Source organism: Agelaius tricolor, unplaced genomic scaffold (genome assembly GCF_023055355.1).
Source record: "Agelaius tricolor isolate 1412-34295 unplaced genomic scaffold, bAgeTri1.0.p SCAF_1, whole genome shotgun sequence".
In the NCBI taxonomy this organism is placed as follows: domain Eukaryota; kingdom Metazoa; phylum Chordata; class Aves; order Passeriformes; family Icteridae; genus Agelaius; species Agelaius tricolor.
The window spans coordinates 61,348,786-61,374,599 of NW_027269261.1; the positions used below are offsets into that span (position 1 = coordinate 61,348,786).

Genomic DNA, 25,814 nt, shown 5'->3' on the forward strand with positions numbered 1-25,814 from the left:
GCTTCATGATGAAAGGTTGTACCCTGAAGGAAGTACAGCCTTTGAGCTAAGTTATTTGTCATGACTTGGATTATTTACCGTGCTGCAATTCTCTGCTTTTAGAATTTCAGACTGCCGAAGGACAAAACAGGTACCACAAAGATTGGTGACCTAGCCCCTCAGGACATGAAGAAAGTCTATTCTTTAGCACTGATTGAATTAACTGCTCTCTATGACATACTTGGGACAGAATTCAAACAGCAAAAAGCTGTAAAAATCAAAACCAAAGGTAAGTTGGAGTTTTGTATTCTGAACCAATTGCATCTGTTTAGTGCAATGAAACAAATGCACCAGTTTCTTTATGATCTTCCAGCAGAAAATTTGTATATAATATATAAGCAGTAACATAGGCCCTGAGCAATATTTAATTTTTCACCTTAACTCAAGGCAAGCTTTAAACAAGTTCACTGACATAAGTGAAAAATTCCAGCTCTTTGTCTAAAATTAAAATTCAAAACAGTCATGGAGCAGATAATCCATGGAGTGAAGGGTAACTATCTTAGTAGTATGCCATGCAGTAAGAATTGCTTCACAGAAGTTCGTATGTGCTGATTTATTCCCAAAGAGCATAAGCATTGGGTACTCTTTTCCTGATTTCCTGAAGGTAGGTACTGGTCTACTTTCAAAATTGGACTCAATGGTCTCAAGGGTCTTTTTCAGCCTTTAAAATTCTATAATTCAGGTGAGTCTACCTGACTTGTGCTTTTGTTGCTGTAGGTGGGAGGTGCTGGGAGCCTTTGTCACCTGTTTCCTATTCTGTCTGGCACAAATGTTCCTGTGTCATCTAGGCCTTGCCCATCCAGTGTTTACTTAGGCTCTAATGCAATTGTTATGATGAATGGCACCATATAAAGTGGAAGATTTAAACTGTTGCAGAGGAGGCAGAGACAGCTGCCCCATGTCACTTTCCTCTGCAAGCCATTGGAGCATATGTCTAATCACAGTGCTTTCCTTGGGAGCATAGAAAGCATGGAAACCAATTTCTTGATGCTAGAGATTTACAGTGCTTTGTTTGGTTTTTGTATTTTTGGCTTCTGCTAAATGCTTTACAAGAGCTTGAGATGTATTACCGGTTAATCGCAAGCCTGCTTTGGGCCAAAACTCTGTTGTCAAGGTTCAGTGAATGTGACAGTGCAATAGCTCACTTTAAATAATTGAAAGCAACAGAGAGCATAGAGAGATACACAGCAAGGTACAATAGATTCTTCAGAATATGTTCTTCACTTTACAGTAGTAGTAAACAGCTTTTTTAATGCAAAAGGCATACACAGAAACATGAACAAGACCTTGATCGCTTGAATGCATTTTCTTCTTGCAGAAGTACTTGTGCTGTCACTAATAAACAGAGACAAAGCACTTTCTGATCCTGTATTTTGGGTCTTACTTATAACTATTTCTTCTTACAAAATTAATTGTTAATTGTATTTCACTCTCAACATTATTATCTGAATGGCAGGCATTCATAAAATGTTGAATTGATTAAAAACTTCTCTAAAAGGTAAAAAAGACAGGCTAGACTCATGGCAATGTGTAGGAAACGGACAATGACATCAGCTTTTCTGCCAAGCTAATGTGCTTTTGCAATGTGCTGCCTTCAGTGCCCTTTTGGTCTGTCTGACCCTTACCTCTTCACCCCTTAAGTGTTTGGCCAATTGATTCATACAGCGGTGGGTCTATTAATTTTCTCCTTTGTGCTTGAGTATGTAAAGATGATGAAAACATCATTCTTGTGGGGAATGCTGTGCTGCGCCCAGCACTGCTGTTTTATTGACCTCCTGGAGTTTGTTTTTTCAATTACATTTCAATGGAAACTTTTATTATTGACAAGAACTTCAAGATAATAAAGCTATGGGGTATGGATATTGCCTGTATGGATGAGTCCCTTGTATTTTATAGGGAGAATTTTTATGCTCACAGAGATACAAGAACTTCTGGTTTGGCACTGAAATTGATCTTTCTTTGATATATATCATGTTTTCTCAAGGGCTGACAGTTTTTTTCGTAATCACATCTGTTCTGTGTTCAATATTGGCATGGCATCATACCAAGCAGCAGATTTTGACTACTTGTATTGTTATATGCTGCTCCAGAAAACTTGCACATACAGCAATTATCAGTACTTCTCACAGAGAAGTTCTGTCTCAGCAACTTTGGGTTAGTCATTATTACCATAGCTCTCTTTTAATGGTTATTCACTTCTATTCAACTGGGCCATAACACATGTAAGTCCCATTTACATAAAGACTAAGGTTAGTTTGTCATCAGGGCTAAATTAACAGCAACTGAATTCCTTTTCAAAAAAATATCAATTGCTTTGGCCCTATTGTAAAAGTTATTTTTTAACCAAGAATTAACTGTACTTTTGCTGTTTTTAAAAATGAACCTTTTGTGAGTTGGTTGTCTTGCTGTTCTGCTGGTGCTGTATAATTCAAAAGCACAGGAGTTGAAAAGCTGTTATTTCCAAACCCTCGTAGAGAGGAGTGTTCAGAGAAACTCTGGGTGATAATTGTATTTGTCTCATTTTAGTGACCAAGTTCTGGATATTTTACTCATGCCATTTCCATCTCAGCTATAATAACTTGCATTGAGTGGTGAAGATCTGCATTGCAGGGTCATTATCACATCCATTCTGCAAACCAGAACTACGCAGATGGTTCATTTATGCAGTTTGCTTTACTGTGCTCCAGAATATGTGGATGGCAATTTGAGTCAAAACAGAAGACCCCTGAGGAAGAGATGATGAATCCTTTTAGCGAGAATGTTTTGTGTAATAACTTGATTGGCAAAGACATTGAAACACTTTAAACAAAAGGTCAATAGCTCTGAACGCATTGAATAGACTTACTGCTTCAGAAATGTGGGTTTATGCCAGTGTCACATGTACTGGAAAAATATGTGGATAATATCTCAGGTTTTTTTGCTTTATGCTTCAGACTCCGGCTTGTTTGGTGTCCCACTGTCACTTTTACTGGAACAGGATCAGAAGAAGGTCCCAGGAACCAAGATCCCACTGATTTTTCAGAAGGTAAATAGGCATGAAAAAGTTAACTTTTTACATACATGCCAAATGACAAAAACATAACATTTTGTCCTGGATTTATTTGCTTCCTGTAGCAGTTTTCAGTATAATACTCTAATCCATCCAAGTTATTGTAACTTTTAATTGCAACTTTACTTACTAATTCAGTAAATGTGATATTTGCATTGTATCAGACCTATTTTGAATTCAAGAAATAAACTCACAAGGCAGGTGCTTTTCCAGAAGACTTGTTACTTTAGTTCAAAGGGATATTCCTTTGCCCATATCGTGTCATGGTAATGGGGGAGATAATTGGAAAGAAGATGGAGAACCTTGATTTGTTGCCTATGCATAGCACATCTCATTTCATGACAGGAAAGTAAACCACTGTGTGTGGATCTTTCCTAACACTGACAGAAACTCAGTGCTCTATCATCACCATTTCAGTCTGTTTGTAGAGATACTTGTTACTTTTTGTGAAACAGAAATCTCAAAGTGGTTTTGCATCACCATCTGAAAACTACCACTGTGTCATTCATGCCAAAAATTGCTTTCTCAGGATCATGAAAACACATTTCTGGAAAAGATGCTATCTATAAACTGGGAAATCCAATTGCAAACAGTAATTGATCACTCTGCTATCCAAGCAACATCAAAAATTCTATATAAACATTAATATCTTATAGATGTGATTTGTTTTGCAAGGTGCAGACATCATTTGGACTACAGTTTTACTCTAAATGAGAATATGAAAATAAACAGTTTCCCATTTCTTGTGCTTGTTCTCAGCAGCATGTACTTTCCAAGAACTGGGCATTTATATAAAGTATAAGAGAACAATTTTGGTCATTCTTTTAAATTTATCTTGTTTATAACTGAAATGAAACAAAGCAAGCTAACAGAAAGACTGCTTAATTAAAAATAAAATAAAATTTCACTGAGGAATTTAAATTAAAAATAAAGACATAATTTTGTCAGGGTTTTGCAGCTGGAAAATCTGACAGTAATAGTGATTCATGTGTTGTCATCAGAAGTTTCTGCTGACAGTAAGTCCAGTCTCTGGCCTGCTAATAAAGCCATTCAAGGCAGCCGTGATAGAGATGAAGAGGGGATTTCCCACAGGCAGGAGGTTGGTGGTGGCCAAGGGGAGTGAGTATTTGTGAAGGAGTTGTGGCCACCAGTTGTGCCACCAGACCTTGCCTTCCCCAGAAGTGGTGCTGATGGCAGGTCACACACTGGCCACAGCATCTTTGTGCCCAGCGGATGTGAGTGGCAGGCACTGATCTGGTGTAAGCTGGGTACAGGGTGAGCTGGATGGGGCCAGTTAGCACTTTTTTTTTTTTTTTTGAACCATGGAAAATGCACTAGAGTGACACATCTAGTGCTGTTCTCTAAATTTGTGGGGTTTTCTGTCCAATCTTTTTTATGGCATTTATCTGTTACATAAATGCAGTGGTAAGTAAACTCCCTTTAATTTCTGTAATTGGAAAAAACTCTGTTGCATAATTTTTCTTACTCAAGCACTGATGCAGGAAGGCATGTAAAAAAGGCACTGCCCTAGTTAAACATGGTGGGAACTATTTGTGCTAAAATTATGTCATCAGCTTTTGACGTTTACAGATTTGTTTTAAATACTCTTAATTCCATCCTTTGGTGAATATTTTTAGGCATATTATTTAGAGAAAAAAAATATTATATGGGTTTTAGGTACTTTTATGGAATTTCTGCAAATTTATCCATGTGAAGGATTGCAGACTTTTGAGTCTGTTAGGAGAATGTCAGAATTTGCAAATCAGAGACTTCTTTAAAGCCTAGAAGTTTTTAGTTCTCCTCTTGTAGAGTCCTAGATTATTCATGAGAATGTTACCTTAATTATTTTGCTTTTTTTTGATTTGAAGACATTTTAACCAGGATAGTTATTGGGATATAATTTTGAAGCCACAGTAATTTTTGAAAATAATTCTTCAGTCTTCAGAGGAGGCTTGAAGGAGGTAAAAACCATACAGGTTTCTTTTTTAATAAAATAAACAAACTCCTCTTTAACAGGACTCATAAAAAAGGATAAGAACCACACTGAAGTTTTCTACTACAAGAACTGTAATCCATTTGCAAACTGTGTTTGAACCTCTGCTTGTTACAAATCTGTGTGCACAAATGCATATGCACAGAGAGAGAAACAGAAGCATAAAGGCTTCAGTATATCAGAACTGTCTGCGAATAATTTTTAATTGACATCTTTGCTCATGCCAGTTTGGTTTGTGTTTGACAGCTGATTGCTCAGATAGAAGAGACAACTCTGGAAACAGAGGGACTTCTTAGAATACCCGGAGTTGCGACAAGAGTAAAGGTAAAACATTGCACAGGTTATTAATATCCCCCAAAATGCATGTGTGGTTGCTGAATTTATTTTGTCATACAAATTGTATTTTAGCATCCCATTGTTATCAAAATCTTCAAAAACAGAAAGCGAAATCTCTTTACAAAGAAAGCTGAATTATATTAGCCAGAGAAATGATGCTTTCACTCACTGTAGTTTTGGGGAAAGACTGGAGTTTAAGTTTGAAGGAGAGTCAAAGCTACTTTTCAAATTCAGTTGTGCCAAAATCTCATTAATTCTTGGCATGAGTTTTCCAGCCTTTTGCTTTTTCTTTGAACTAGTTTAATCATCTGAACAGTTCACACACGGTCTTTCTACCCCAGGAGGAAGCTTTTCCCTGGCATTGTGAGCCTTTCTTAATAGCTAGACTTAACCTGTGTTACATGGCAAGGCAGGCAGTGTGCACTGAAGAACCTCTCACATTTATTTTTATGAACAGCAATGTAAGTGCTCGGCTTGCCGAGTGCAATCTTGTTGGGCACGTCTGTGCACAGTGACACTTCCCAGGGTGAGTGCCAGTTACATCCAGCAGGCTCTTCCCAGTATTTGCCTTGATGCAGGGAGCTAAATACTCACTGTGATTCACGCCAAGGCTCAATGTGTTAAAAAGACGGTCTCAACTGGCCTTAAGTTCTAAACAGAAAGGATCATTTAAGTGGATTCAGCTGTCCAAAGACGTCTGCCAGCCTCTGTTGTGTAGGACTTGGTCCAGCTGCTGGTTCATTAGAAACAACTAAAAGAAGGGAATATTGTGGAAGTTGGGTTTGTTTATTTACCGGTAACTAAGATACTAATTTTTTTTTTCAATTTTTCTCCATTCTTTATTTTCCACTTGACATTGGTTCTGCAAACTGGAGTGATTTCTTAGTGATTTTATTTATTTGTTTGTTCTTTGATTTTATTAGCTTAATACAATTTCTCAGACAGTGGATCATTCACTATTCAGCTTTGATTTATTTTTAACCTCTCTATTTGCATAAACTACTTCTTTAAATTAAGCAATAGTTTTGCTAGCTAATATTTTAAGTTCTTTTACTTATTCTAATAGAAAACTTTTTAAAAAGCAAAGAATATATCATACTAAAGGACTGAAGTTTTCCCTTAATTTTCTTAAACAGAAAAAAAAAGTCTTTTCCTCATTATATAGTTTTATAGAAAGATGCAGAAAAATACTTTGCTATCATATTCTGTAGATTTTAGGGTTATTATTAAAGTGCATTGGATATACCCCATAGTCAAATACATTTACTTTAAAATGTAGGCACTGGAGCACTAGGACACACAGTTGAAATTTCTGCCTTTACCCCTCATAAAATATTTGTATCTATACATTTAATACTGCATTTACTGCAGTGATTTGGTCTGAATGTGGATGGAGAAGGTGATGAGTCTCTGAGGGAGAATTTTCATCTCTCTTTCTAAAGCTTGCTCTTTTTGATGATCAGGAAATCATACCCGCTTGACTTTAGGCATCTGAATTATGACTGTTGCTCATTTGAACCTCCAGTACAGTCAGTGGAGAGAGAAGATCTCTCTGGAGGACAGTTGAGAATATCCAACTTTTATACAAAAACTAAGTGTCCACATTTTCTTTGTAAAAAGATCCATTTTCCATTTGGACAAAGTTAAATTTATTGAGAAGGGTATCTTTAAAATGTATGTAATATCCTCTGTTCAATGTACCCTTCTTGTCCAGATAAATAATTATGGCCATGTTTTTCCACAGCACGTATTTTACAAAAAAAGCCAGTGTCTCTCCTCCTTTTCTGTCCAGAATAACTGAGCTAGAAGAAGGGAGGGAACTGTGAGAGGTGCCTCAGGGCCTCTGGCCCTGTACTGAGGTTACTTTTCACTCTGCCAGACTAGGAAATAAATGAAGTGGATGTGAGATCAAGCCTGATACTTAGCAATGGACTAAGAAGGGCTTGGTCTTTGCAGTGTGTTCCCATTTGTGCATCTGTGAAAGGCCAGTAGTAGAACTGCCGTGGCAGCAGGGCAGGTGCATGGTAATGTCTGCTGCCAACAGTATCCCATCCTTTCCCAGCCCCAGAGTTATGACCTTCCACTGAGACTTTCAGAGCTCTTTACTCTTCTGCATAACCTCATGATTTGTGGGACAGGCTGCTTCCACACATGGCATGTTTGACACCCTGTGCTAGGCAAAGCTGAGTGTGCCCAGCATCCTGGAATTCCCTGCAGATAGCAAGACATTCAGCTATTCAGTTACACAAATCATGCCCTGTGTTTTTAAAAAGAGAACCAGCCTCACCTTAGTGTATATTTTGATAAGAAGCTGTGTGTCAACACTCATAATTGCCTTATTTGTTTATGAAAATGGCCATGTATGCACTATAGCAACGCCCTTGGGTAGCAGTTTCAGAATTGCTCTGTATATCAGACAGTCCTAATATTTGGGTAGAGGGGAAGCCATGACCCTTATGTGCTTGAGTATGATATCTGTTTCTTATTGTATATTTATTCCATATGGCCCTGGCTCAGGCCCATGGGACTTCTTCCCATATGATTTGACTGCTGCCTATTAATGTGTGTTTACTTGCAGTACTTCTGGTCCCACATTTATCTGTTTTATAGCAAAAGACCAGCAGCAACTGGAGTTAAATGATATTTCAGATGTTCTTCCCCCCCTTTCAGAGTGTGGAAAGTATTGCTGTGTGTATAACGCGTGACTTCCAGCAGCCAAATATTACTAGTGCTCTCTGTATCCATTGCATTTCAGGGTCTTTGCCAAGAACTGGAAGCAAAATTTTATGAAGGGACTTTCAACTGGGAAAATGTGAAGCAACATGATGCAGCAAGTCTTTTAAAACTCTTCATCCGTGAACTGCCTCAGCCACTCCTCACTGTAGAATATCTCAAAGCTTTCCAAGATGTGCAGAGTGAGTAGTGCCCTTTTTGTCTCTGCTGAAAGAATTGATACCCGTGCACCGAAGTGCTTCTTTGCTGAGAAACAAATTGAATAACAGCAATATCAGTTCTCCTGAGAAAAGATGGGCATAATTTGCTACCGTGCAAATAACATCTTTCATGTAACAGCTATTTTAATAGCTTACACATGCAATGAAAGCACATTTTCACTTCCTAATGTTTCTGATAGTAGTTAGGAGGTATGCAAGGGTTACACAGAAAATGTATATGACAGTATCAGTTTATAAATAGTGTTTGCTTCAAAAGAAAACCACAACAAAGATAAGCAGTTCTTCAGGAAATACAACAAATGATAATTTATACTGGTTAGGGTATTTTATCCATTTATAGGAGGAGAAGTTAGAGCAGAATAGTCAGAACTGCTGATAGTCCGTGGTCCCTTGAGATCAGCAAGTTCTTGTGAAAATGTCCTCTTTGCCAACTGGTTACAATACAGCAAACATACCGGCTGTAACTGGAAGAGAGTGGGTTGGTGATAATGAATCCAGAGTGAGAACCCACATACATTTACTCCCCAGTCAACAAGGGACTGCAAGTTCTATTTCCCTTGCCTGCAGGCAGAGCAGTGGCTCATTTCTAAGAGGGGCTTTCATAGAATCACAGAATATTTTGGGTTGGAAGGAATCCACAAAGATTATCTAGTCCAGCTTTTTGAATGGTTCACATGGGGATCAAACCATCAACCTTGGCATTATTAGCACCATGCTCCAACCGAGCTAAACTCAGCATCAGAGAATTCACATGGACAGGCAAACTGACAAATATTCTTAAAAGTTCTTGACTTCTATGTCAAGTCTCCCAGGTCTGAGCTGCCTTTCAATGCTGACAGGTTGGTTGGAGTAGGGGGTTGGTGCTCTGGCCTGCTACACAGTGTTGTTGATTTTGCAGTACTGACTGTCAAGTTAAAACTGACCAGAACACTTTCAGATGGTGCTGGCAGCAAAGAGCTCCGCAAGGTTGTTTCATTTACTGGATAGTGATTGGAGCCAGGAGGGTTTCTGCTTGTGCTCCTGAGCTGTCTGAAGGCTTATGTGGTTTTACTTACCCAGAAGTACTCAGGTGCCAGGATCCAAACCACTTTCTATATTGAACCAAAAGATTTGCTTCAAAAGAGACACAGCACTTCATGGACTCCCATTGTTTAAATAGTTTTTCTTGTTGCTTACATGCAATAAGATTAGGTGGTAGAGAAGAAGGACCATCTTTGTGACAGTAGTCAGTGTTTTTCATGATACTGTGACTAAGTAGTGTGGTTAGAATTAAATACTTAAAGAACAATTTGAACAATTTAATTTGCTAATTTAAATAATGTAAGCAACTAAAATTCAATTGTTGCAGACAGAAACTCTTCATTTAAGTAATGAATTTTAATTGTTTTGCAATTGTATTTTTGCTTACTTTCCTAGGAAAAGATTGATTCTCATTGCTTTTTGAACATTGTGACATATGGTTTTTTGAAACTGAATTTATGCCTCACTTCTAATATGTGTCTTTCTAAAGCAGGTAGATAACATTGCTCTCACTACTTAATGTTTTAAATGATTATACAATCATTTATTCAGAGCCTTAATTTTTGGTATGGTAGAAGGTAGTCAGCGCGGTGGGGTTTTTTTTATTTCATCAATGAACTTGTATTTTTGTTTGGTGGTGTCTCTTGAGTTGATTTGGATAAAATGTATTTGAAATAGCAATTCATTTGGAATCCCAGCAGGATGCATGAGAACAACCCTGTTGAATTTTGAGATCATGTGATAAAACTATGTTGTGCAGGTATCCCCTTCTTCACTTGTTTTATGTATGGCCTGATTCATTAGGAGTCTCCTGAGAAGACTTGCCAGAGCATGTCCTCTAAAGCATGACAGGAGGAAGTTTATGACAAGTGACAAATGTGGGACTTTCTACACTGCCAAAACGTAGGAGCTCTTCTAGGAGCTGTAGGAGTGTAGGGATGCATTCATTGTGCAGCTTGGGTGAATGATGCACCGCTGAGCAATTGGTAAAAGACAGAAGCAATGTTGTTTTTCTTTAATTGCCTCTTTTGGTACAGCACTGTCTGCTGTAGATACGTGTTAAGTTTCTCTCCTCTTGGTTTCATCCCTGCTGGTTTGGCCTTGCAGCTGCTGTTGGTTATGTGGCTGGAGACCTGCCTTCCTCAGTTACACGTGGTGTTCATTCTGTGTGGGTGATTGGGACAACTTGGGAGATTGTGCCACTGGGAAGGCAACCAGAGAAGCTGTGAAAGCAGAGTTGGATATACCCTTTGCAGTGTTGGGGCACAGGCTCAGGAAGGGAAGAGCCGTTAGCTATCCTTTCTTGTAGCATTGCAAAATAAAGAAGAAATCACAAGGCATCTAGAAAACAGTGCCAAAAGACTGCTGAGTCAGACCAACTGAATCCTAAAAGAACATTTGGAAATGAGTATCGGAAAACCAGGATCTGCCAGTCCTTTGTCATACTATGATAATTAGCCATGTGTATGCATTCAGCATTTTGCAAGAAGTTTGAACTTAGAAACCATGCTTTTTGAAGAGTATAAATAACTATTTCAAAATACTGAGCTCTGTGTGCTTTATTGGCAGATCTCCCAACGAGGAAACAGCAACTGCAAGCTTTGAATCTTTTGGTTATCCTTCTACCTGAAGCAAACAGAGACACTCTGAAGGTTAGAATTATTAATAGTATTTTCCTGCATAAATGTTTTGACTATTTCTGTGAATCCACTGTAATGAATGCCGTTGTCTTTTGAACATTCATTTTTTTTTCAGTTCAAAGTTAATGCTGAAATTACTGACTCTTTTTATTCCCCCATATTTCACATGACTTTGGGAAAAAAAACCCAAACAACTTAGGGCCCTAACTCCTCCCAAATGACTTTAAAGATTGTGATCTGACTTTTTTCCAGGATTGCAATAGTAATCTCCCAGTGAGCAACCTTTTCTCTTAGAAGTTTTGCTCCCTTTTTTTTTGCATCAGTCATTATTTTCAGTGCAAAAAATTAAAGTGTTAGAATACAATGAATGTGAGTTTCCTTTTATGAAGTGGGTTTAGCTCTTCACTTTTATTCTTCACTTTTCTCTGTGCTGTTTTTTTCTACTCTCAATAAACTAGAAATTTACACTTCCTGTTGCTATTTGTAGCATATTACATGGATTCTTTCAATTTGTGCTTGTCCTTTTGTAGCAAAGCTATTAATGCTTTTTTGAGAATATGCTTACCATTAAAGCTGTTAAAATCAAGAATGAATGCAGGATTTGTGTAGGATGCAGAACATCATCTATTACAGGCAGAAAATCCTACCAGGTCTTACTGTTCAAACAAGACTTTCTTTGTGAGTTTATTTATTGTGTGGAGGCAGTCAAGAAGGCTCCTGAGTTGAGCTACAAATATCTGGAACCAAATTAATTGAAAATTGCCAGTTTCTAACTGGCTACCTGTCATTCACAATGCAGTGCTTTACTTGTGAATTGCTTACCTTACAGAATTAGCCACTCCATGTTTCCATAACCATGACAGCTGGCACTATTGTGTTCACTTTCAATTTAACAAATGCCAACAGTAATGTCTTCACAAGCATCTGTGGGATGCTGCTTATACACCTACATAACAAAGGTTTTGAAACAAATCTTACTCTGCAGGGCCTCAAAGTCACATGAATGCTTTTGAAAATGCTAGCCACAAAAACAACAAGAATGTTTTACTTCATTACTTGAAGGAAACAAAACTTGCATTACTTTTCTGTGAATAAATATATTCACACTTCTATTATTGATTGCTTTTAATGTGGTTTTCTTAGGAATTTTAAGCTTTTTCAGAAAAATATGCAACATATTCACTCATACGTTCATTTTGAACTCTGCACATGCTTCACTTTTCACATGCAGAGTTGAGCTGAAAGTTCTGCTCTTATTTCAGGTACTGCTTGAATTCCTGCAAAGGGTAATTGATCACCGAGACAAAAATAAGATGACGTTGAAGAATGTTGCGATGGTGATGGCCCCAAACCTTTTCACATTTCATGGGTTTGGCTCAAAGACTATTGAACAAAGCGAGTTTGTCATGGCAGCTGGGACAGCAAATGTCATGCGCTTTATGATTCAGTACCAAAAACTTCTGTGGACAGTAAGTGTGGTTTTTAGGGGTGGGGGAGGAGAATGATAAATTTCACAACAGGGTATCTGAATAGACAAGTCATGTGAAGTTACATCCACGATTTAGAAAAGGATCAGACTGATCCAGCTGGGTTCTTGGTCATGGGTAACTCTTATGGGAGCAAACCAAAAATATTACATCTCATGTTAAGCTCTGGTGGTCAGTTTTAATATTGTATGTACTACAGGTGAACTCAAAAATAACTCCTTGGGGAATATGTATATTTGGTCTATCAGTATATATTGCTGTGGGCAGTTCTTTTTGGCTAAGAGATATTAGCAGGAAACACAGTGTTTGAACACATTGTCCTTTTGGGCCAAACTTAATATTTTATGAAACATGAAAACATGTTTTAATAAAGCATGAAGTTGTGTCATGGTCTTAAGCAAATCTCTAGCTTGGACAAACTGGACAAGTTGGAGGTGTGTTGTCCATCAGCAACTTGAAAAAATTTTGACCTTTGCTGCATGTGAAGAAAAGTAAGTACTACCATTTTACACATTAAGTGAATGTTTTTGGCTGACAAAAGTAAAAATGCTCTATGATTCCACCTCTCTTCCCCTGAGAAGTTACTGAATGAAATATTTTATCACAAATGGAGTGGTTTTAAAACTGTTTCACAGTTTTATATTATTTGAATCTATAGTTATTATTGGAAAGAAACACTGGGTTTGAGTTCTACCTGATAATCTGGCCACTTACAAAATTTTGGTAAGAAAATTATGTAGTTATTCACGCTTACTCTGTATTTATCTAGATTCCAAAGTTTATTGTTAACCAAGTGAGAAAACAAAACACTGAAAGCCAGAAGAAGGAGAGAAAGGACAAAGCTATGAAGAAACTTCTGAAAAAGATGGCATATGACCGGGAAAAACATGAGAAACAGGAGAAGACTCCTAATGATGTAAGGAAACATATATCTGAAATGCTTTATTAATAGGATCGTAATTTTTAGTGAAAAAGTAGATAGAGCAGAGGAGATAGATACATTTTTTTAATTGAGAATTCAAATAGATAGCAAGTCAGTGTAGATCTCACAGTTTGTGGGTTACTGGCACATGTTTAGAGGATTGTACTGGTTCTTTGTTTTCACAGATTTTTCAGAATATTTATGTTCTGAAAAATGATAGGCACTGAGTTCTTTGTCCCAATCTTTAGCTAGAACATGCACAACCTGCCCAGCCCAAGAAACCCCAAAGGATGAAACAAATGTGAAAAGCTGATGAACTGCTTCTTATGCAGCTATTGTCCAAGTGGCTACTGTCAGCCTACCCTAGTGTATATAACCCACAGTTCAGTATCTCTCCTTTAGATAATTGGTTTCTCCCATACCCATCAGTGATGTCAAGGCATAAATTTCAACATAACTCTCTTCACACGCTCTTTAAAAAATACAAAAATCCTGTGGCAATTGTAGTGTTAGTTTTTCCTGTAGTTCAGAAAGATTTTAGTTGAGCTGTTCCCACTGACATCAAAACTTTAAAAATACATCTTGTGCATGTTGAAATTGTTGATAATTTTTATAATTACAATTTTTTGAAACTTTTTTTAGCCTATACAATATACTACCTTAATTATAAGACATTTGAAGTACATTATTCCAAAGTTAGTTTAAATACACAAACAGGTAATACCAAATACGTTTATTCTGATGCCATAATGAAAACGTATCAGGTTTGGGTGGTGTGAGAATCTCATTTGGGTGGTATGAAAGTACCCCCTTGTGGGTTGAAGTCACAGGGAAGATTCTGGTGAGGTAGAGTCATCTTGTGGTCGCTGGTAGAAATGCAGTCTGCTCTGAGCAGTCTGGTTTCATTACCAAGTGTGTGTATGTCAGGCTGTTACCAAAAAAAGGGTTGTCATATTCTTATAAAGGCATTTTTTAAGCTTTTAAGCTGAAGCAAATAGAATGTGGCAAATGAATATGCTATATCCAGAATCGGCTGGAGACTTATATTTCAGTGTTCCTATTCATTTTTTTATGCAGTATTTGACACATATCTTAATGTCCAAAATTAATTAATTCCCCAGGCATCACTTTGCATTACTTTCGTTTCTGTCTATATGCAGGAATCTTTACACAGAATGACTTACATATGATTTTAAAATAAAGCTAATTAAACATTGGAATTTGCTTTTCCTGGTCTAATAAAAAAAGAATTCTTTGAATTGAATTCACTTGAGTTGATGTGATTCACTTAATGCTGCCATCCTGTGTTCAACACTGAAATAACAGAAAATACACTGAAAAAATAAATGCTGTTTCAAGTTCAGATATTAGATTTTTTTATAGTTCAGTGCAAAGATATGTCTTTTTAATCCACTGGGGAGTTAGGGCTGAGGTCTTTTAGAGTAAATTATGCCTTTCTAATCCACTGGGGAGATAGAACTGAAGCCTCCTGTAATATTCTTATTCAAATGTAAATGTAAAGTTACTATTCAATGATTTTCTTTAAGCCGTAGAATTCTGTGGAGATTTTTGTCAAAATTAAATGGTACAATTTTTTACAAATCCTTCATGCATATTGCAAGCATTCAGTAATTTGGGGTGCTTGAGAACATGTTAGTATTAAAATCATATTCACAAATTGATAAGGCTTCATTGTGAATGACAATTTATACATTTTTCAATTACAAACGTCTCATTCTTTCAGGAAAATTTATTGCTTTGGGTTTTCCTTCTCCCTAGTTTTCAATTCATACTGCTTTAATTTACAAATGAGGTAAATTTCCTGTGCAGTTTTTGAACTATATTTTAACTATCAGGTGGTAAGCGAGGTACCCAGACATGTGGTGAATTTCCCACTCCAGTGAAACCTGTTTGAAACTTTCACAGAATTCACAGAATTACTAGGTTGGAAGAGACCTTAAAGATCATTGAGTCCAACCCATGCCCGAGCACCTTAGCTAAACCATGGCACTGACTGCCACATCCAGTCTTTTTTTAAACACAATACCTAATTACCTTGTGTGCTGCTGAATAATAGCTGAGGAAAAATTTCTATTTTCTAACACTTGCTGTGGCACCCTACATGATTAAACATAGATGGACAGAACCTGAGTCACCTCCATATTCTCCAGAAATAACTCCGTATCTGCGTTCTTATTAGCAGCTCATTTGCATAAAATTTCATCTTAGCTCTGATGAGGCCTCTCTATCAATCACATTTTCCCTTTTGAGACAGAGGTTAAAAAGCATTTACTGCAAACTCCAGGTGAGATCTCTGTAGAGTGTTGAGAGTGGTTAATATTAGAGGGCTTGTGAGGGTTAATTGCTTTTTGGGATACCTGTGCATATGTATGGCCCCAAGTCAGTGTTGGGGATTAAGTCTTTGTGTTGGTGTTGGGTTGAATAATGCTCTAGACAGACAAAGAAAGATGCCCTCAGGACTGGAAATTTACCTACTGCCTTTAGCCACATTTTTACCATCTGTCATTGTATTCCTCTGTATGGTGCAGTTGTTCCAAAAAGGGAGCTATCATGTGAGCAGCACAATGCAATGCACTGGGCTGAGCTGCTGCAGGTTATAAAACCCATTGTGTCCCATGGCCCTTCTGTTTGCATGATCTGTTTGAATTTACAGAGTAACCTTTCTGACTTCTGCTGAATATGTCACTCATTGCAGTGCCAGATCATTTACTAAAAAAATTATTACCTGCTAAATCATTTCTCTGTGTATGGTTTTCTAGTTTTTTGTCCAAACTAGGTGCAATATTTTGCAGCCCAAAGAGAACAACTGCTTCGCATTTCTTTCAGCCTTTGCCTTCCATGTAGCAAGATCCTTTTGAAAATCAATTTTGTTCTTCATAATGTTCATGCCCCATACCTGCTTGGTATACTTTGCACCTTGAATAAGTATGCATAATATTCCTTCATTAGTGAAAATATTGCATAGTCACATTTCTCTCTGCACCTAGAGTGAAAAATATTTAAGTGGGTCAGGAAAAATGGATTCGAAGAAACTGGAAGAGACCTACCCCAGACCCTGTAGCCAGGCAGCTGCTCTTCTCTGTGTTATATAGATTCTAAGCCCCTCTGAAAAGGAAGGGTTTGAAGAAGATTAGTACCTCACAGGTGACTTCTCTGCCTGCTGCAGACTAAATGTTGTAGGCCAATGTATTTTCCATGAAGTAAGGATGTGCTGTCTTCAGCTTTTTTAATAATGCAAGTACCTATTTCAGCCAGAGTTTCCAGTGTTTTAAAACTGACCTGAGAGGACCTGTGAGGCAGGGGAGGGAACTTGCAAACTGAGTAGCATTGGTGACCCACTCTTCAGTGTGTTGTCAATCCTCTCATAGGTTCATAGCTTAATATGTTGTGATATGGAGCCAGCCCCTCACTTGGGTATTTTGGACTGTGCTGTTCAGAGAATAGGTTCTGTCATTCAGCTCTTAGAGGTTTTAAGCCACGTTTTCTTTCCCACTAACTTGCACAGTGTATGGGCTATGGGATGCTCAGGTTCTGTTCTCTCTGTAGTTTGGCAGCATGAATATATTGTGCAGCTGAGCATGATTTCTCCTGGAAATGCAGGTGGTGAAAGTGGCAAAATGCATTAATTAGCTGAGCTAATAATGATTCTCTGTGAATAAACAAAGTAATTATTCTGTTTGATCTGTGACCATAATGTTAGAGCTCTGTGGACATTTCTTCTTCTTTTTCTCATATACTCAAAGTAGATTGCTTTTTAAATAATTTATCATGTGCCTGCTGTGTAGGAAAAAAAAAAGTTATCCAGCTGAAAGTTGGAGACACTCCATTAAAATCAACTGAGACAAAATGATCAAGATCAAGAACAGTATACAAAAATGAAAGCTAGTTTAAATTGACCAATTTGAATTTGATGGAAGACCAGATAGGTCTATAAACAATAATTTCATCCTTAAAAATGTAATTTCTTTTTGCCAGAATCCCAGAAGTTTGGAAAGAGGCAAAAAAATTTTTAGCAGGATTTACTACCTAGCAGATGGCTATAGACACTGTTTCCGTAGGTGGAGGCCTTAAAGAACAGATGTGACAAATTTAGAGTTAATCTAGGGGAAATCTCATAGAGATCTCTTGCAATCTTACAAGTCTTTGATTCCACAATTACTACATAGCAAATTCTCAGTGTGATGATTCTTTACTGCTTTAGACAGAAGTAGTTATGATGTCTAGGCTTTTTAAATCGACAAATAATAAAACTGGACACAAAAGGATTGTTTGGTTAAAATTGCTTACCATAACTCATCATTTGTATAGTAATGAGCCTTCAGCTTTCTCAGGAAGCTATTCTTCCAATTCTGCTCACGTTTGTACTTGTTCTGTACTCATTTAACACTGATGGTTTCAGAGAAGCTATTTTAGATTCACAGGTGCCCGGATTTATTCATTGATTATGGAAGAAAATATGTTCAGCCTTGCAGTTGTGTAAATTGGGGTGGGAAAGGAGACAATGAACTGCCATAATCAACCTTGAGTACAGAGACTCTTAGTTTATTTTCCCATCAAAAGGAGTAGGTTTGGGTAAATGATAATGTAATAGGAATAGAAATATTTCCAGGAACAGAAATTAGGACCTTATTCACAAATAAATTATATCTTTTTTAACTTCAAATGTCATGTACCTGCAAGTGGGACAGAAAAGCTGTCTTTTGTCCTCCTTCTCTGTAGATAATATGATTAATATTCATCATCAAGGACTTGTGGTTTGAAATAAAATACAAATCCATTATATACTCAAGACTATTATATAGGGCAGGTTGCCTAGCTGAACATATGCTGGACAATAAGAAATAGGGAGAAAAACCTGCAGTAGTGAATATCTGTTTTTAAAAAATGAAGTTTACAAAAAGGAAAGAAGAATCCTTTAAAATAGACTGATCCATGAGTACTTTGTGTTTTCTTTTTTTTGGGTTTTTTTGTTTTGTTTTTTTTTGGGGGCAGGAAGTTCAGATTAAATGGAACTGATCAGGTTTCTTCCAGAAGTTTAGAAGTTTTGGCAGAGGGTTGGTGTGGGGGCACTGCCTGATTTTCATGCCTGCAGCAAGAATTTTTCATATCAGTGTCACATGCTTCTTATCACACCAAAGTGTGTTCTTAATGTAGCATAATTGTTATTGTTATTCTTAACATCTTTGAAAAATAATTAAACACTACTGTTCCTTTGTTCTGAAGTTCTCCCTGTTGTTAAAAAGAGCTTTGAAGGTTGGATGTAATTTACTGAACTGCGCCATAGTTATTGTATGTTTGTAGAGAAGTATAGTAGATAGTGAAGTGCAGAGCACTGTACTTACTTACTTATTCCATACTGTATTTTGAGAAGCTCATCAAAGCCAGCTGCTAGCAGCTTTGTTCCACCACTCTTATTGCTTTGCAGACTGATGTTCCTCAGGGAGTGATACGGGTGCAAGCGCCTCATCTTTCCAAAGTTTCCATGGCAATACAGCTGACAGAAGAACTGAAAGCCGGTGATATAGTAGCCAGGTTTCTCAGCCAGAAAAGGTATAAACATGTCTTTGTTTTGTTATCATGTCGGGAGAAGTGTCTCTTCATTTATTATATCAAGAAAAAAGTTTTAAAATACTCAAAGTCCAGGTCAGTTCATGAACTGTTTGGCTGAATTTAGCCATCAAAATATACGCTTGAGGAATTAATGCTTTTAAATGTTATTAAAGCCCAGGAAACCTTTAGGAATACATAAATGCTGTTAGTAAAAAAATGTTAGTAAAAAATTAATTGCTGTTTAATCTGATGGGTCAGGAATAGTTTGGTAATTTTGTGGGGACAAGTCAGAAGGGAATTCCAAGAAAACAGAGGAATGAGGAAAGAAGAAAGATTTTTTTTTTTTAATAATGCATTTGTTATGTAAATATATAATACATTTATATATAAAAATCTATTTAAAATACAAGCATCATAAAGGCACCCCAGGACATGCATTTCTATATAACAGCATAATAGGTACTGGAGTATAATGATGTGAAAATGTCATGTACATTAAATGATTTTAAACCAAAAGCTACATTTTAGTCATTCAAATCCATTTAGAAAGGGAGAAATTTTAATGAATCTTTTGAAAAAAAATAAAATTAATGCACATGTTCATCATATCTAGCTATTCATCTAAAGCAATAATATGGTACACTAGTTGAGATTTAGAAGCTGCTTTTTCCTAAATGCTGTTTTTAGAGTTTTACACCATTGTTAGGAAGTTATTTTCTTGCTGGGCTTTAGCATATATTATTACAATTAAGCAGTGAGAATAATAGAATCCCTTTGTAATACTGGGACTTTATTTTTCCACTGTCTGTTTTTTACCTCTTTTAATTGCACTACAATTAAATCCAGCAAGAAAGTGGTTTTCCCACCCAACCATAAGGCTTTTTCTGAAATATGGGACATTTGAGGGAAATACTTATTTTTGCAGCAGCAGTAAAAGAAAAATCAGAGAGTAAATATCAAGCTACTTGTTAATAACAATGAAATTCTTTCCTAAAACCTGCAGTTTCTTCATATTTATCTTATTTTACCTTTTCTAGTGTACTGTTCACTTGCAGGACTGTTCATTTGCACTAGCATGCAAGGGTATTCTTGTTCACTGATTGTGTCAGTAAGGATTTGTGATGGATGCAGTGCTGATTTTAATTAGCATTAACTTCTCCCAGACATGTCTAGGTGGCTGATCCACAAGCACCTTTGTAATATCATCATTATGTTCTGTTCCCCACAGTGGAAATGTCCAAACACTCAAGAAAGAAGAGGTCTTTCTTTATGAAATAGGAGGAAATATTGGTAAGAATGGCTTCTGAACAGCTTACTTTGCTAGAATAAGATTCCTTGGCACATTGTCCATGGGCTTCACTGTGTTGCATTTTTATTCATGTCCCTTGTTCTCCCTGACACTAAGGCAGACAGTTAACCTTGTGGAGAAGGCAGCAGAGATGTTGGTGTAATCATTATATCAGTAGTATCTTACCATCTGTCCCTGAGGAAGTTGGCAGCTGTAACAGATGTTCCTGATATGTAGGTACAGTGAATAAGCACAGAAAGGTTGGATACAAAGGTGCTTAGAGTTCATCTTATTCATCTCTTTGTATTGAGGCATTATAAGTGAACTTACATTCCTTCATGTTCTGCATTTGAGTGTCATTTTGGAGGGAGTGTTCTTTTGAGGGGAAGAAAATGCTCAACCAGAAAGACGACCATGTGATAAAATTTTCCAACAGCTAGTCTTTCCTGCTCTGCTTATTCCAGATCCTTTTGATTAAAGTAAATAGCAGATAAGCAAAGTTAATGCCAAGGATAATTTTGAGCCCAGTTCTAAAGTTTTCTTCCATGAATGCAAGAGTATTTTTGCATTAGAAATCAGTTTCTAATCATAGTATTTTTCATATGTTCAGGAAAACAAAAGGAGAACTAGAAAGCAGTAGTAGATTGGATTTACATTTACTTTTTTCCTTAACTGTGACCTGTTAAACTTATTTGGCATTATAAAATTACATGCAGTACTTCTTTTCTTTGCAAGTTTCAATTCTGTATCTAAATTGCTACTTATAGCATTTTTCTTTTATTCTAATCACTATTATAAATCATGTTTTTTGCATGTTTGTCTAAACCAAAAGACTTAATTAAAAATGGCACTTACTTATGTTTCCTGCAACAGGTATGTTTTAGTGTTTTTACTAAGTCTGATAAGTAAGTTGCCAAGATAGTTGGATGCCAGATGAATGTATTATATGTTCTCTTGCAAATCCAGTATCTACATACATTTCCTATGCCTGTTAAAGCAGGTTGCAATCCCAGACATAAGACTTTTTTAAAGGAGAGGAATATCTTTTTTATTCTACAGAGGTGTAATCATTGCAGGAAAAAAGGTTTTGTAGCAGAATTCTAATGAAACTGGAACAACTGTTACTTTAAATTTGTGACAGAAATTGTATTTCTCTTAGAGAAAGTGCAGATTTATTTTGTTTTGTTGTGACATAGGTTAGAAAGCTTAGATGCTTTCTCTGTCTGAATGGTTTACTTCCAGAGGATTCCAACTTTAATCAGTCCTTATTAGTCCTTATTAATACCCTCAGTTGAAGTAAGAGAAACTCCCTGCCTTTAACCTGCCGTACAGGTTTAAGTAAACCAGCTGTCCTGACCTTTGCCATCTCTCTCTCTTCCCAGTGTGCCTGACTCATGTAGAGGGAGCCCAAAACAAGACTCAAGGGGCTTGTGACACTCTCATGTCCTTACACTTGTACTTAAAATTGTAACAAGCACAACACTGTGATCTTGTCCTCTAGCAGTTGCAGCTGCTGAAGTCTGCACACATTTCTTTAGTAGTCAGTACACTGTAGGATTTCAGGGCACTGAATGGGACTTCTGCCACAGATTTGTGCCCAGGACTGGATGGATAGGGACATAGCAAAGTGCTGTCCCCATGCTCTCACTGCCTGAACCTGCTGCACTGTGCAGAGGAGAAGACCGAGTTCAGCAACACGGGCAGTACTGGTCACAGAGGTTCGGATTAAAATCCTAGAGAGAGCAGATGGAGACCGTGCCTGCTTGAGCAGGGAGGCCAAAGAGCTGGCAGACAAACTCAGCTGCACCATTCTACCTATGTTTGCCTCCTGTCTCAGGAGTGCAAGTACTGGAAATATCTGTCTGGCACGAGCCATCCACCCCAAATAATTGCATAGCAGAGTAGAAGAGGAGCTGTGATGTAGAGCTGCAAATGCATGAGATAATGCTTTGCCTGTAGGGCGATGGGAAGAATGAGCAGATCTTGATGGATCAGCATATGCTATTTTCATCATTGCTACTAGACATAAATTAATTGCCTGTAGTGCACCAAGAACAGTGTACTACTTTCCCCTCCTAGGAACAGCAACTATTACAAGTGCTATACAGAACAGCTTATTTAAGAGGAGGAGGATAGGGAGTAACACTTTCTTAGCAAGCAAAAACCTTGCACAAACTTAGCATTTAGAAAGGGAAAAATAACCTGAAATTTTAATGGACTTCCATGCATGTGAATGTAGTTTTTGGATATAATCATGAGAGGATCAGGACATTGCTCCACTTTTACTTGCAGAGGGGAGTTCCAATCTGCATGGTCTGTGTGAGGAATCTGACCTAAAATGTGTCGCAGAGGTAGAGCAGCCCTTTCTCTCCTTCCTTCTTCCTCTTCTCCCCTTCCTCCTCAAGGCAGACAGGAAGGGTAGGAGCACCTCCAACTTTTATGTGCATTGTCCTTTGTTAAACACCACAGAGAGACTTTGAAAATGTCATGGAGTAAAACAGTAACAGGAACTTTGGAAGTTGTTTCATTTCTCTGTTAGTACTGGTGTAACCAGTAATGGTTTTTCTGTTCCTAGGAGAACGCTGCCTTGATGATGATACCTACATGAAGGACCTCTACCAGCTCAACCCAAATGCTGAGTGGGTTATAAAACCTAAGCAGAGCTAAGATCACAGCTAATGGCAAAACCTCCAACCTGTGGACTTTAGTTGTACGGCTGAATGTTTCAAAGGGGAGAGAGTGTCCTCTCAACATTCAACCATTGTGTATATTAATAGAACTTTATCCAGTTTAAAAAAAAAAAGGCAATAGTGACCCAACAGTTATAACAAGTAAGCTTTCAGTTTTACTTGCGGCAAAATTTTGGAAATAGCACAATTTTCTCACTCATGTTTGAAACGAGCATAAGTACCTTATATATTTTATATATAAGTACCTTAAATATTTTAATGGCACTAAGCTACCTCCCATCTGGTAGGTCTTGTTTAAGAATTTATTTTTCAAGCAGGTGTTTAAACTCTTTGTATTAGAGACCTACAAACTCTTTGTGTAGCATTTTGTGTTCATATAGGTCTTTTCAGTGCTAGTACAATAGAGAACCAAATCCTGATCAGCACTTCTGAATGGTACAGTATTAAAAATACCTGACCAAGTCATATGAATTTCCCAAATAAGTGTGAATTTCACTGGAAAAAACTGCAATGCAATGTATTTTGTCTTTGGAAGTCCTAATTTAAAGTTTGATGAAAACTATTTAAAAATAACTGTGAAGATGCTTTCTATGCAGCTTTTTTGCTAGGTCTTTTAAGTACTTTTATTTTTACTGCAGTTGATTGTGCTCTTGAGATTATTACAAAAAAAAGTAAGGAAAAAAAACAAAGAAAGGATCACGTGACAAGGTGAGTCTTTTTAAAGCTCACTACTTTTGGCATTGTTCTTTCTGGCATATTGTCATGCACTAGAAAAACCTTTTAGGTATTTCAGCAGTGATTGCAGCCATGTTACATACACCGATTTCAGGTTTTTTGGACCTCTGATAGATTGAGTTTTGTGAACTGCCAAAACTTTTCAGTTACTAGCATAATAAAACCTTTCAGGAAAAACAAAATAACTGTAGAAGGAAACTGTAGTCTCAATTTCATAGGTAGCAAGCCACTAAACCTTTCACTCCAAACCATTGTAAGGGTCTGCTGTGGGTATTACTTACCACTGGCTATATATCTGGTTTATCCTGGACGAGGTTAGAAATCAAGTTCTGATTGCCCTGATGCTGATAGGTGCTGTCTAAACCACTTCAAAAATTAGTGCTCCAACAGAGAACTATTGCAAGTCCATCCCTTTTCAGGAAAGGACTGAAAGCTCCCCATGGAATTCACTGATAATGAATTGTAGACTGAGGAGGCTTGTTGCAGCACAAAGAACTGTGGCCTGGAGCTCCAGAGCCCCAGTTCCACAGCAACACTTTGGGCTCACTAGCTTGTGTACCACTTCACAATTTATTTGTAAACTAGCTCAGCTGTGCTCAAGTGCTTTCACCTGCGTGCTGACTACCTGAAGTAACTACTGTGAAATTGTATCCTTGGGATGAAATGCTTTCTCTCAGTGCACACAGAGATTTATATTGACCTCATAGGGAGTATTCTACTTGCAATCAAGGACTGAATTACATTTTTTTACGTGATCTAAGCTGATTAAAGGAATAAAGGACCTTTCTGCTGAGCTTTGGATGTGGGCCCTGTGTTGACAGAGTAACCACTGGAACTCTCCCTTTTATGTACAAGCAGTGAAATAGAACTCTGAAAGGTCATAGAAAAATTAGACATCTGCTGATTAGTTATCCACAGTATATGAACAATTTTGGGGCCATGTATATTTATTGTTTCTTAAAGTCTGTCTTCATATGAAGAAGAAGCACTGCACTGGTTGGTTCTGAAAAGCAGCATGAGTAAAAGAAGAAATTGTTCTAATGTACTGCTTGATGCTCCATCTAGCTGGGTATTCCCACGTGGTGTAGCACTGTGCCACTATGGGCAAATCCTCTTAAGACAAATTACTTTTGTCTGTAGAGCAAACTCCCTGTTCTTCAAATGGAAGGAATAGAGTAGCAAAGCAGTACAATACTTAGGTAAACATTTATGAACCTAGTGTAATAAATATAAAGGGTTTTTTTTGACATGTAATACAAAAGTGATGTGTGTTCTCGTAATACGTTATAGTTCTGTAGAAGATTACTTGTTACTGGAACTCTAGGTGTTATTTTAATCAGGAGCAAAGTGCAGATGATAGGAACAGCTGTTCCAGGAGTTTCAGTATAAAATTGCAACCAACCTGTGGTTATGATCTCTTAAATAACTTTGCTTATGGTTTAGTGCCATTGTCTTTTTTTAATTTAAAAAAGTTCTTTTCTAATTAAATGGTTTTTTTCTGACATTTTCTGACTTTCAAATTCTTATATTTATGCATAAAACATACCCCAATGACACTAAGCAATAATTATTTTGTGATTTCACACTTCACATCTTTGTAGAGAGCTAGTGGTATTGTGTATGACAAGAGACATTGATAAGTTAAAGTCCTGCAAAACAAATGCCTGCTGGAAAAAGAAGTAACAGGCTAGAAGTTTAGAACTTTGCTGCAATTGCAATACATCTTTGCTAAATCTGTAATGTGACAATTACTGGGTACGTGCAGAGCAGGAGACTTCTCAGACCTCATTGAGAGTACCAGCTCTTAATTCTTCATAATTAAGTAATTAAATTAGGGCACATGTGTGGAGCCCAAAATGCATTCAGGTAAGCTGATAAGAATCTCTTATAATTAAAAACACAGTGCTGCATTAGTTGCTTATTTGGGGTGATTTGGTAGGCCACCCTTGTTTGACTGGTGACTTGGGAAACACGTCTGCAGGAGGTTTTTCACCTGTTGACAGATTAATGCTGTGTGCAACCCTATACAGGCAGAACAGCCAGGACTGGGGAGAGGAAGGAGTGGGGAACAGGTGATGGTCCTCTTACCA

At 37.3% G+C, this 25,814-nt stretch overlaps 1 protein-coding gene across 4 annotated transcripts in view; it reads left to right on the forward strand.

The window, feature by feature from the left end:
* ARHGAP18 (Rho GTPase activating protein 18) overlaps positions 1 to 25,226 on the forward strand; it is a 95,482-nt gene extending 70,256 nt beyond the window's left edge. For all 4 annotated transcript variants that reach the window (XM_071436993.1, XM_071436986.1, XM_071436995.1 and 1 more), the window contains 10 exons: positions 103 to 268; positions 2,973 to 3,064; positions 5,328 to 5,405; positions 8,173 to 8,332; positions 10,961 to 11,043; positions 12,294 to 12,500; positions 13,288 to 13,434; positions 18,887 to 19,011; positions 20,240 to 20,301; positions 22,875 to 25,226. In XM_071436993.1, coding sequence (XP_071293094.1) covers positions 103 to 268; positions 2,973 to 3,064; positions 5,328 to 5,405; positions 8,173 to 8,332; positions 10,961 to 11,043; positions 12,294 to 12,500; positions 13,288 to 13,434; positions 18,887 to 19,011; positions 20,240 to 20,301; positions 22,875 to 22,966 — 1,212 coding nt within the window. In that variant the 3' untranslated portion in view covers positions 22,967 to 25,226. The remainder of the gene's footprint in view (positions 1 to 102; positions 269 to 2,972; positions 3,065 to 5,327; positions 5,406 to 8,172; positions 8,333 to 10,960; positions 11,044 to 12,293; positions 12,501 to 13,287; positions 13,435 to 18,886; positions 19,012 to 20,239; positions 20,302 to 22,874) is intronic.
* Positions 25,227 to 25,814: the final 588 nt, after the last annotated feature.